Raw genomic sequence first — 12,797 nt, 5'->3', positions numbered from 1 at the left:
TGCAGGGGCTGGGGTCTTCAGGGGAACTGATGCCTTCAGTCCAGGTTCCCCACCGATGGCTCTTATCTCCTTTGCAGCCCCTTCGACCCCCAGCTTGGGACCCTCGGCCTCTCCGCCACGAGCAGGGATGCTCGCTTTCCTCCTGCCAGGCTGCGCCAGCCACCTGCCAGTCGCCTTGGAGTATTTTCCCATCATGTGTCCCTGCCTCGCTGGGTCATCGAGCCCTCTTAGTCTGTGAAAATTCCCCCTGCTTCAACAGTATCCTCTGAGGCTGCGGTCTCTTTGGCTTTCTCTTCTTCACCCACGACCCTATTCCTTGGCCATATTTTATTCAAACCTTGCTCTTGGCTGGTCCTGCCCCTTTGGAGGCTTTGAGAAGAGTGGACACCTTCACGTGGAGGTACAGGCAGAGGTTGTCCTTGTTCGACAGGATACTGGCTGCAGCGGGAACAATTTAGGAGCCATGGGCTGTCGGGTCCTCCGTGGTCTCTCGGGAGCCGCAGTCTTCCTTGTGAGTGTGGCTCTCCTCTCCGTGCGGCACCGTGGGGCCCAGGAAACAGCTCAGTACCTGGGGCTCAGCAAGGGGATGGCGGAGAAGCTGAAGCAACAGAGCAAAGTGAGCCCAGAGGATGCCACGGGAGGTGGTGGCAGCAGGCAGAAGGACCTGCAGGTCCATCCTCTGGAGGGAGACAGGACTGAGTGGAGCCTGACGCTTGGCGACATTTTCATTGCAGTGAAGACAACCAAGAGATTTCACCAGAGCAGGATGGAGCTGCTCCTGGACACGTGGATATCCCAGGCCAGAGAGCAGGTGAGCATGTGGATCCAGACTGTGTTTGGTGACAGGGTAGGGACAGGGTGTTGGTGGGGGGGGAATAAAGGCCAAAGGAAGAGGAGGCTGGGTGCTGCAGTCCCACCCAGTACTTTGCCTTGCTTTCCCTAATTCTCACTTCTGTTCATGTTGAAAGGGGGATGCTACCCAGCAAAATGTTTCCCTGGTAGCTAGTTTATGGAAAAGTCTGTCAGTGAGGATGAAGAGCTTGTGTGGGCTCTTCCCATGAAGTCTAGAAGGACAAATGCTCTCAGCAGGCATCACCTGCCCTTAACCTAAGCCTGACTCTTTCAGCTTGAGGTGGAGGGAATTTAATTTCCTTTCTTTATCTAGTAACACCAGAGGCCTCAGGCTGCCCTGGCCACACCAGTCTGAGAGCACAGGCTGTTGTGGGCCTGTATGAAATGGTGGTTTTCTGCCTCCAAAGGCCATGAGTTTGTGAGCTGAGTGGCTGCCCCTGGCCCTCCATCAGGATGCCTGCACTGTGCCTGGGCACCCCTCGCCCCAGGACGGTGTGGTGCAGCGGGCAGGAGAGCAAGGCTGCGGGACATGGGTGCAGGAGGGGTGTTCGCAGCCCTGTTCACTCCCCAGCACATCAACACAATCCATGCCTTGCTTTCTTGGGCAGCAGCTCCCCTCACGTGCACCATCTTGAAGTGATGGGTACATATTTGACATTTTAATTTATTTTTTTTTTAATTAGGGATCTGATGTTTTCACCCTTTGCTAACACAGAGTTTGGAGAGTTTCCTGCCTGTTAGAGGAACTGATGTGGGGCACCACGTTGGCGATGGTGTGCAGACTGGCTTACTGGTAGGCAGAAGTACTCCCGAGAGCCCGTGTACTTCTCTCCCTCCCTCGCAGAGCTGCTCCTCAAGAAAGAAGAAATTCTGAGGCTGCCCCCAGAGAGTTTTTGGGGTTTTTTTTTTTTGCCTCTGCCTGTGTGTGATGGGTGCTTAGAAGACAAAGTCAGGCCTCAGCGAGGAAGGGCGACGGGGGTGGAGGTACTGGGTAGGAGAGTGCTTGAAGCAATGCAGGGTTTTCTGGGTAAGGGTGATTTTCCACTTCATGGTGCTGCAACTGTCTGGTCTGCTGCGGTTGTCACAGGAAGCCATGTCCTATTTTGAGCACACTTCCTCTCCTGTCTGTGCGTCCCTCAGCATCTGAGATGCCCTGCTTCCTCCTCCGGAAGTACTTCTGCTCTCTGCCTGCACCTGCCCAACACCTCTTTGGAGAAACCAAACCCAACCATGTGGCTGCACTGGCATTAAGATACTGTGGCTGGGGCTTTTGGATTGGGCTTTTAAAGAGCAGCTCACCTTTCCGTCTTTGTGTGTTTGACAAACAGGTGCCTGGCCATTCTGCTGATGACAGGAATTAGAGACCAGCTCCCCAGATTCATCTGACCCTCTCTGTTTGGCAGGCAAATGATGTCCAAACCTGGGAAGAGGTGTTGAATTTTCCGTGCTGCTGCCAGCCTCTAGGAAAGCTTCACAAACTGAGCAGGAGAAAAGAAAGGAAGGGTAGAGTGGTAGCACCAGTCATTTTTAAACAGTGTTTTTTCATTGTTATCAATTTTTGTTGCAAGCTCAGTGGTTTCCTCCCCCCCTTCCCCCCTCCCCAGTTTTCCATGTTTTTCTTCTGCTTTTTTTTTTTTCTAAATGGCCTTACGGGCAGGGGACCTGGGGTGGGGAGAGAGGTAAAGAGAAGTACATGAAAGTCCAAAGCTTTTTTTTTTTTTCTTGTTTTTAAATATACCGCTGCTGGAGGGGTTTTTTTTGGAGGTAGCGGAAAGGGTTAGTTTTGAAAAATTTACAATCTAGAAACCTCACTTAGCAAAAAAAAAAAAAAGAGCTCTCAATTTGCAAAGAATATTTAATTGCTGTGGGCCCAGGGGCAGGGCACCAGGCCTCCTGTTATTGAGTCTTTATGGAGAGGCAGAGGCTTTAAGAGCCAAACTTAGAGAGATACAGGTCTCAGAAGCCCTGATGTAAAGAGATTGCCTCCTCCTAGGGATGACCTACCGTTGTGCTGTCTCACTGGCCCTTCCTTACTCGTGGCTGGAGGTGGATTCAGTGGGTCCTTCTCTGCTGGTGGCCAGCACGGAAATTTTAGCAGTTGGCTGTGCTGCTGATGCTAAGCCTGGTTTCAGAGCTGATTACCTTCATGGTGTCCTCCTGGAGGAAGCAACCCAGACCTCACAGGTCAGGCTTAGAACAGGAGGCAGAACAGCTGTGGTTTTTACGGCTAGGACACACTGTATGGGAGCCAAATTAAAAGTCCTCTATGTTGGACTCTGTTGAGGTAGACAGTAAGAGAGAGAGACATTTTCCCTGAAACTGCACTGTTTAAACAGCGGAGAAGATATGCAGCTGGAGGGAGACAGGGAAGGGGAGGTGCAGGGTGGGCACTCTTCAGCTGGATGATGCTCTGCCTCTTGAGAGCTGATCCACAACAAACTTTCCACTGGAGCTTGATGTGGAAGCCATTTCAGCGAAAGACCTTTTCCTCAGAAAAGGTTTTATCCGAACAGGAGAGTCCAAAGCGATGATTTTTTTGATGATTTTTTTGATGATTGTCACAGCATCTTGGAGTGGCTTGCATTCTTGGCCCCAGTAGTTTTGACGGAGAAAAGTCTACGTTTCTGGTTTGAAATGGTATTTTGTTTGGTAATGTAAACTAATTCTAGCACCTCCCCTCCTTTCACAAACCCAGATATACAACTGATTAAAATGCAACCTTTGAATGATCTATCCTGAACTGACTGACATATTTGCAGTGTTGTGAACGCACCATAGATTTTGAATCTGTTCTCCAGGCAGGACACAGCAATAACCCTGCTGAGGTGTTTGCATTTTTGAGGGGGTTTCTTCCTGGAGAACGGATACCCTGGGAGATGAACGTGGCCCTGGATTGTCAGATTCCACATCTTTAATCCCTTTTTATAGTTTTTTCTGCCAGGCTACTTTCCCAAATTGGGGTGAGAAGGTCTCAAAGTCTAGTGTTTATCCATTGCATGGCCTCTTATGTTCATGGAGAGCTGTCAGGCAATGCCATTTGACACCAGTGGTTCCATATCACTGCTTGCACTGCTGTCCAGTGGACATCCTTTCCCACCTAGCCATCTTCTCCACTCCAGAATGGAGGGATGCTTTCTGCGCTGCATCCCTCCTCAGGCCTGGATCGCCTGCCCCACAGTAGCATTGACAGCCATCCTGGCCCAGTCTCAGTGCACTGAGGCACCATGATGGGAGATCCTGCATGGCCCCAGAGATGGTCTAGTGGAGAAAAAGATGGTGGATATGGGGAGGCTGCTTCTGTCTACCCCATTTGCCTGCAGGGACACAAGTGACACCAGGTGTTCCTCTGCTCGCACATCCCCAGCAGGGAATGTAGGTCTGGTGTGGCCAGAGGGACCTTCTGAATCTCTTCCAGGCTCTCTCCCATCCCAGCCATCGTGTGTGGCTTTGCTGAGGGACACATGGCGGTGGTCACTCAGATGCTGGCAGCAGCCTCTGTTTCAGATTGCTCACTCAGGAGTGTGAGGGATGGAGAGATGAGGATGCAGGCAGCTGCTTGTGCTATTCTGATCTTCAGGACAGAGGCAGGGCCCTGGAGTACTGTAGACAGGTGTGCCATGGAGATCAGAGTTTGAGATAGTGAGAGAAATCAGATTTTCCTAGTTGTCACCCTCCTACCCTCCTGTTTCTGGTTATTTTGGACAGTCTGGTGTTTGCCATGGTGACAATGTACCTTCATCCTTGGGTTCCCAGCAGAAACATGTTGGGTGTCTGCAAAAAAACATTTCCCACCTTACATCAATAGAAAAGTGGGAACCTCAGAATATTTTCAGAAGTAGAAAATCTGGGAAAAGATGCAGATTCCTGTTTTAAGTCAATCAGATATGATGTTAATTAGACACATGACTTCTAGTCAGTTTTATATCTGTAAGCAAATCATTTCCAGCAACAATGTTTCTGTTGTTTTTGAAGATGTCAGAAAGTTTCCACGGTTTCAGAATTTTTTTTCTTAAGATGGAATATTTGTCATAGTGGACATTTCTGGCTCTGACATGCTGGCAAGGGAAATCCCGTGCCACTGACAATCCCTGCCTTGCCTGAAGGTTGTGATGCGGTCCCCTGGCCCAGAGTGACTCTTTTACCTGAGACTTAGCTAATTGCTTCTTGTCCCATGATCACCTGAAAGTGGTTTTAACTAAGAGACTTAACCACTGTAGTGGGGTAGTTATGTGTGCATGGCCCCTCGCTGCAGCTCAGCTGTTGGAGGGTAATTGGCCAAGTCACTGTAGCATGTGTATTTGAGATCATTAAATGATCCTGTTCTCTCTGCTCAAGACAGGTGTTCTCTGAGGGTTCTTCATTGCCTTCCTTTCACATGCAGAACATTTCTCTTGCCATGTCCTTTTGATTGGGGGCATGTCTCCTAAATGCTGTGTGGGTGTGCGGAGACATAGAGACTGTCCTCTCATCAAGAGCCTATGGGAGCAATGACAGCTCCTGGAGCTGTTGTCTGTCTGCCTTGTCCCCTTTGTCCCTGCCCAGGTGCTGTGTTTAAACAGCCTGTGGGCAGCTGGTGGAGAGACTGTTTACGGCTGGTGACTTCTTTTTGATTTCATGAAAGCTCATTTTCTGCCTGAGGAAAGCTTTTCTCCAACAGCTCTGATCCCCGCCTGGCCCTGAAGAGGGGGGAGATGTGCCACATAATGGTAGCGAAGGGGATTAGAGAAGCCTGGGGGTGGAGGAGGAGGAGGCAACATAAAGCAGCAGGGGGCTGTGCACACTTAACACACAAACAGATGTTTTCCTTTTAACCCAAGCATCATTCGACCATGGTGCTTTCGTTTTTCTACCACCACACCTAAGCCAGGTCTCCCTCACCCCCCTCACTTGGGGTTATGGGTCCCCTTCCCCCTCCTCCCAAGACAGCGGAGGGGGCAGAAATGAAGCCACACAAGTGCTGGTGCATGTCGGAAGGGGGAGTGTGGCCACCCCTCTGTTCATCTGGTGTCGGGGAGGGGGCATGGCCACAGGGGATGGAATGGAGTGACCATGGCTAACAAGTCTGGCTGCAGGGAGGAAGCAGTGGCTGGTCAGGAGTAGCACCAGCCCCAGCCCTGAGAGTAACCTCCTTTCCTCATTTCCTCAGACTTATGTCTTCACTGATGAAGAAGATGATGCCCTGAAAAGGAGAATAGGTAATGACCTGTCTTATAACACCACCTTTCTCTCCTGCCTTCAGCCTCTGAACTGTCATGGCCTTGGGGGAGGGGGTTTGGCACCCACCAAGCCCCCAGGTGATGATTTGGTTTAGTTGGCTTATCCCAGGGCATACAGCTGACCTGCAGCAGGGTGCTGTCTGCCTTAAAGCACCCATGGGAGGAAGCCACACGGCACAAGCAGCCCATGAGACAGCCCTTCAGACCCTGCACCCTGGCTGGTGGTGTGCAGAGTGTAAGTCTTGACCTGGTCTTGGCCAAGATGCTTGGCTTTCTCCAGGCTTCATCTCCTGGTAGGGGGAAGGATGGAGCCCACAGGTCTGTCACCACAGGCTTGGATGTCTGTTTGGGGGGCCATGAGGAAGCTAGCTGTGAACAAGCCCCTTCCCCTCCCACCCAGAGATCCTCCCCATGACTGCATGAAGCAGGCCAGCCCCAAGCTACAACCTTCTCTCTCATGGCAGGCGACCACGCGATCTTCACCAACTGCTCTGCCGAACACAGCCACCCGGCCCTTTCCTGCAAGATGGCTGCTGAGTTTGATGCCTTCCTGGCCAGTGGACGGAGGTGAGGCAGGGCTGCCGTGGGGGGCCCCCTGAGAGCAAGAGGCACCCTCCTTACCACAAACCTGTTGTGTCTTTGTTGCTGTCTCCCTGCAGCTGGTTTTGCCATTTGGATGATGACAATTACCTGAACCCTCAAGCTCTCCTGAAGCTCTTGTCCTCCTACTCTGCAATGTGGGACGTTTACCTGGGGAAACCCAGCCTGAACCGACCCATCCGAGCCTCCGAAATGCTGCCAAACAACAAGACGGTACAGCGTGCAGTGGTGGTGGTTCAGCCAGTGGGTTGTTTTTAGTGCTCTGGCTCGTTGGCCATAGATGTACCCCAAGAAGAGACTGCTGCCTCGAGCAGCCCACCTGCTGCTGCCAGCAGGAACTTGGCCACTCCAAATATGAAGAGGTCAAAATCCATGCTGTACTGCTGGCAAGTCCTTTTTCTGGGCAGCAGTCAGGGTTCTGGGGTGACAATAGGGCTGTGTTTATCCTGGCATCAAAGCTGGGTTTTCAGCATTCCCATCTCAGGGAGTATGGTATCATCTGGGCCTCTGACATTGATTTTCTCTGCTGTTTCTCTCCAGAAATCTGTGCACTTCTGGTTTGCCACGGGAGGGGCTGGGTTTTGCATCAGCCGCAAGCTGGCAAGCAAGATGGTGCCATGGGCCAGGTGAGCTGTGCAGCAGCTGGTGGGTTTTGGAGCCTTTGGGGATGAGGAACATGGATGCACATTAATTCCTGGCAGCGTCAGATCCAGATTTGTACATGTGGTGGTTGCAAGGATATTTGCAAAGGTGCAGAGTCCCACATACTACATGTCTGCAAGCACATGGGACTGGAGGAAGGACATAGTGGGTGGGTCTGCTGGCTGATTAAGAAGAGGCAAGAGCAGGCACATCAGCAAACGTTCATAGGATGACATACTCCCCTCTCCTCAACTCCTTTCAGCTCTTGGTTATTCCCTCACACTCCTTCACATCCATTTCATCTTCCTCTGACTCTTTCCTAAGTGCTTTCCCTGTCTGCCTATCTCCTCTCTCCTTAATCTGCCTCTTTCCTACCTCCTGTACCTCCCTCCTTAGCTAATTTCCCATTCCCCCACCCCAAACCCTCTTCAGCTTCTTACAGTGGCCACTGTCATTTCCTCAGCTTGGTGCATGGAGAAGGTCCCGGGGTCTTGTGTTAGCCCAGCCTACGACAAGATGATGTCTCCCATGATGCCCGAGGTTATACCACAGGCTATATGTGCAAACACTAATAGGCAATGGCTGTGCCAGCCTTGACCAGATCTGTGCGTACCCAGAAAGATAGATCTGACCCACACTGTGTGGCTGGTTTAGCTGAAGCCCGTGATATGTATTTTATGCTAGACCCAAACAGGATGATCTGTGATCTGGGGCATGGATAGATAACACCTAACCTGGCATAAAGTCTGCCACTACTGTGTTAAAATGCTTTAAACACATTTGAACTAGCTGGGGGGTGTTATAGTGGACAGTGCTTCATGCTCTGTGGCTGTTTCCAGTTACAGGACCCTGAAAATTAAGTTTAGCCTGTCATCAAAGGATGGGCAAGCATGTGGTGTTACATTACAGTGGAGCCATGGATGGCTTATTCAAGCTGCAAAAGACTGTCCTGTTCCTTCTTCCACCTGGTCTTGGCTATTTGGTCCCACTGTTTCTCTTGTGCTGGCTTGTCTGACCCCTCAGAGACCCAGTGCAGCTCACCTAACAGGTGGAAAAGTGACTTGGCAAAGCCTTCCATCTCTCTGCATCAGTTCACTGAAGAGCTGGATATGTGTAAGGGACAGCATGGCTGGGAGTGATCAAAGGGCAAGCACATTCCCAAATCTTTGCAGGTGGAACTCAGAGATTTCTTGCCTTGTTCCAAGATTTACTCTGGATCAAGGCAAGTTCAGTTGAGCCCGTTGTTTATTTCCCATCCAAGTGGATGCCTATATGCCCCCCTACCCTTTTCTTAACTCATGTAGCAATACTTTCTTGCAGTGGCAAGAACTTCCTGAGTACCTCAGAGCTCATCCGCCTGCCAGACGACTGCACCGTGGGTTACATCATTGAGTGCAAAGTTGGTGGGCAGCTGCTGCCCAACGCGCTCTTCCACTCCCACCTGGAGAACCTGCAGCTCATCCCCCCTTCTCAGATCACGCAGCAGGTGAGGAGGGGAAATGGAGCAAGAAGGATGTGTGTGAGGAAGGAGAAGTGGAGGGGAGCTTACAGGCACATTGCTCCATTGACCGCACTGATGTGGATTGACTCAATCGTCTGTTCTTTTGAGGAGGCTATGCTTCTTTGAAATAAGGAACAGATGTTGCCTACAGCACAGATGCCAGCTACAGTGCCCCTGGGGTCAGTGGTGGGGAGCACATGTATGGGGAGTGATGGGAGGGTTGAGGGCATCCCTGGGGGAACATGGCACAAGGACAAATAGACATGATGGTTGATTGGGGAAGGGGCTTTGACATGGCACCACGTCTACCTTGCGTGGGGAGATGATAAGAGGTGTAGGGGGTTTGGAGAGGCAAAGAACTAGCATGGTGGACCATCATGGAAAGAAAGATGGGAGAGACGTGGAAAGCAGAGGCCAAGCCATCAGAGAAGGAACCAGAATGGGAGCTTCTATTGCCCAAACCAAGTTCCTTGCTCCTGAACTCACCTATCCTCCCTGCTCCTTTCTCACCACCCCCCTTTGCAGGTCACCCTTAGCTACGGTGTCTTTGAGAATAAACTCAACGTTATTGAACTCAGTGGTCCCTTCTCACCCCAAGAGGATCCCTCAAGGTACGGGGCGTGAGTGCTCTGGGTGTTGCTGTTGTTTGAGCCTTCAGACAATAGCCTGGGAGAAGGAGGCAGCCAAATGGGGTGCAGGAGGTCCACAGTGAGGCACAGAAACCTTGCAGTTTCACATGGCTTATTAGGTGAGGAACACACTAGCATTAAGCTGCTTGTGAACACTTACAAACTTTGCAGATGCTTTTGGATGACTAGGAGGAAAAAAAGTATCAAAACATTTTATTTGGACAATTCCTGAGCCAAAAGTATTGCCATTTTTTTCACATTTTGAGACTGAGCAAGCTAACCTTTTACCTCTAGGACAGGAACAGAAATGTTCTTTTAAACTCAGGAAAGGAAATTCTGCTTGCTTTTTCATTTTCTGTTTTGCTGAGAAAACTGAAGGGAAAAAAGAAAAAGGTTCACTTCAGGCTGACTGCAAATTAAAGTGTTCTTTGATTTACCTTCTCTGCTTTGAGTTAACACACCTGAAGTTGTTATTTGCAGAGCATGGGTAGGAAGCTCCTGGCTGGAGATAGCAGGGGTGGAAAGCAGCTAGGGGATGAAAAGAGCATCAACAGAATCATAGAATCATAGAATCATTAAGGTTGGAAAAGACCTCAAGGATCATCAAGTCCAACCGGCAACCCACACCACCTAACTCACCAAACCATGTCCCTAAGCACCACATATACATGTTTCTTGAACACCTCCAGGGATGGTGACTCCACCACTTCCCTGGGCAGCCTGTTCCAATGCCTGATCACTCCTTCAGTGAATAAATTTTTTCTAATATCTAGCCTAAACCTCCCTTGGCGCAACTTGAGGCCGTTTCCTCTTGTCCTATCACTTGTTACTTTAGAGAAGAGGCCAGCACCCACCTCACTACAACCTCCTTTCAGGTAGTTGTAGAGAGTGATAATGTCCATGTAGCAGGGAACTGGTGCGGTGCCCAGCTCCCTGCCTGTGATCAGGGTGAGCCATGGGCTTGGGCTACATGGGCCAGCACCTGATTCAGGTGTCAGAGGGAGGCTTGACCTGTTGGCTTTGCTGAGAAAAGATATGTTGAGATGAACAACTGTAAGTGGAGCTCTGTAGTGCAGGGTGGGTGCCTGATGTGGAATGGGACATGAGGGAGAGGTCTTCCATTCTTCAGCTGTGCGCTAGTGTAAAAACTGTGACCATGCCTTCCTTCACTCTCTCCCCAGCAGGTTTCGATCACTCCACTGCCACCTCTATCCCGACACCTCCTGGTGCCTGCAGGCTGTTGGTTGGTGATGCCTGAGCCTCAGCTACAGTGGATCCTGGTGACATCCATTCACCTGGTGCATGTAGGGGATGGGACACTGAGGAAGCTTGGTGCTCCCAACTTCCCCTTTTCTATGGTGGTTTTAGGGCTGTGTGATGGCTTTTTTGGTCCTTGCTGAATACCGGTGACACAGGACAAGAGACAAAATCTGTGCCAAAGGTGGATAAAATGGATGGGCTTCCCATCTGTGCTGGGATACATGCAAGGGATGGGAGCAGTACGCCTTCCTGAGTAGATCAAGGACTGGGTGGTGACTGCTGGTCATCTGGGTTGGGATGGAGACCTGCTTCTCCCTGCTGTGAATTCATCTCACTGGACTAGAAAGGCCGTGGGTATGGGTAACCAGTGGCCAACTGAGGATGGCTGACAGTGTGTTGTGGCTCCAGCCTCTCTGAGCAGTCCTTCTTCCTCTGTATCTGCCTGTGCTTTCCCCACTGCCCACTCTTCCTAGCCACAGCCCCATAGCTGAGTCTCTACTTAGTCAAGGTTTATAGAAATGGAAAATGTGACCATTTCTGTGATGAATAAGTGCTGGAAAATTGTAGTCCTTGCTCAGCAGAGGGGAGATGGGCAGAAATACAAAGAAAAAGGAATTCCCCCCCTCTGCTGGGAGAAAGGAGAGGGGGTGGGGGAGCCAGGAGGAGACAGACCAAAATGAGGATGGTTCCTGCACCCAACATTGAACGCTTGATCTTGTATGGCCCTACATTATTCCTCTCTTTTTACCTTCTTGATATGGGGTCAGGATAATCTCTTGCTCTAATTACCAGCCTGTCATCTGAGATTAGACTCCAACTCCTACCTGTGAGAGAGGAGACATAAAGGATTAGGACTGGCTGAAAGAGAGGAGAAAGGAAGAGACGGACAAGGAGCACTCGGGAGCGGATTAGAGGTTACAGCTTTATAATCTTCTCTGTGCCCTGTCCAAAAAAAATTAAGTCATGAAGGAGTGGAAAGAGCCAGGCAAAGAGCTTTTTATCTCTGCGTTTCTTTCCTCCAGATGCTAAAAGCAGCCTTCTGCCTTCCTGCTGTCCCTGCTGAGTGCAACAGGGGGAAGGAGCTGGCCTAAATAGGTTACAAGCTATCTGGTATGTTTGTGGAGAGTCGTTTTCTCAGTATAGAGCCTGATGTGAAAGCTGGGCAATTCTGCTTGTTTGGGAATGACCTTTGGCACCATTTTGTCCTTGTACACATGGCTAAATGGCTGGGGGAAAGCGTTGCAGGGAAAGCTGGAAGGCAAAGAGTTTAAATGTTTTAAATGGCAGGTGGTGCCATGGACAGGTATTTCTCTTTAAAGAGCATTTCAAAACCCACTGCTGAGATCTGTGAAAGATCCCTGTAATCTCCAGATGAAAGGGCAAATGCCCTTTTCTCCAAATTGCTGCTCAGCTTTGATGCTGCTGATGTGACTAAGCCTGCTGCTGGTGGTCTGGAAGAGCCAAGGGTGACTATCACTGTGCCTCTAACATTTTGAAAACTGGCCACCCTGTCACCTCCTCCCACCCCCCTCCAAGCACCAGCGTCTCCCACACAGCACAGGTGAGGTTTAAAGGAAAGGCATCAGAAAGACCTTCCACCTCTGCAAAGGGGGATCTACAAGTGAATGAGCACTTTAACTTCTGAAGAAGCAGAAATCAGTAGCCTGTAGAGCTGTTTCTTGTCCTGGTCATTCTTACAGGCATTTCACCAGTTTGTGAAGCAGCAGAGCTCTGCTTTCTTCTCCTGCACAACATGTCTTTGAACTGGATATTCATCCTGAGCAGGGACAGGGGCTAGCTGATGCCAATTACCATTCCTTGAGTTGTGCAAGGCACTTGGCTCACACAGCTATGCAAACCTAGGAACTGTGCAGCTCAAAACAGAGACACCCAACTATTGGAAGACAGGTGCAGCATGAAGAAGTCGTGCCCCACAGGGCAAATGATTTGGTTTGAACTCAACCAGAAGATGGAAAGTGCTTTGGTGAGAAGAAATGAGTCTTCAAAAGCAATCTACACTACCCAGGTATCTTCTTTTTCCCCATTCAAACTTTCAGCTGTTGTTAATTTAGACTTGGAGTTAAAAAGCTAATCCTA

At 50.2% G+C, this 12,797-nt stretch overlaps 1 protein-coding gene across 1 annotated transcript; it reads left to right on the top strand.

Annotated features, from left to right (window-relative positions):
- Positions 1–463: 463 nt before the first annotated feature.
- Positions 464–10,691, top strand: MFNG (MFNG O-fucosylpeptide 3-beta-N-acetylglucosaminyltransferase). The gene is made up of 8 exons (XM_010079105.1): positions 464–811; positions 5,999–6,047; positions 6,533–6,635; positions 6,728–6,881; positions 7,209–7,294; positions 8,631–8,796; positions 9,337–9,422; positions 10,625–10,691. Exons 1-8 carry the CDS (start codon positions 464–466, stop codon positions 10,689–10,691), a joined length of 1,059 nt encoding a protein of 352 aa, XP_010077407.1.
- Positions 10,692–12,797: the final 2,106 nt, after the last annotated feature.

The sequence above is a fragment of the Pterocles gutturalis genome, unplaced genomic scaffold (genome assembly GCF_000699245.1).
Source record: "Pterocles gutturalis isolate BGI_N339 unplaced genomic scaffold, ASM69924v1 scaffold34558, whole genome shotgun sequence".
NCBI classification, from domain to species: Eukaryota; Metazoa; Chordata; class Aves; order Pterocliformes; family Pteroclidae; genus Pterocles; species Pterocles gutturalis.
The sequence above is the reverse complement of the archived record's forward strand: the minus strand, read 5'-3'. Positions and strand labels throughout refer to the sequence as shown.

Excerpts from the sequence above, each read along its gene's own strand:
- MFNG (XM_010079105.1), top strand. The coding sequence starts at position 464 with ATGGGCTGTCGGGTCCTCCGTGGTCTCTCGGGAGCCGCAGTCTTCCTT. Across the intron at positions 6,048-6,532 it reads TGCCCTGAAAAGGAGAATAG|GCGACCACGCGATCTTCACC; the intron begins GTAATGACCTGT and ends CTCTCATGGCAG. Across the intron at positions 6,882-7,208 it reads TGCTGCCAAACAACAAGACG|AAATCTGTGCACTTCTGGTT; the intron begins GTACAGCGTGCA and ends GTTTCTCTCCAG.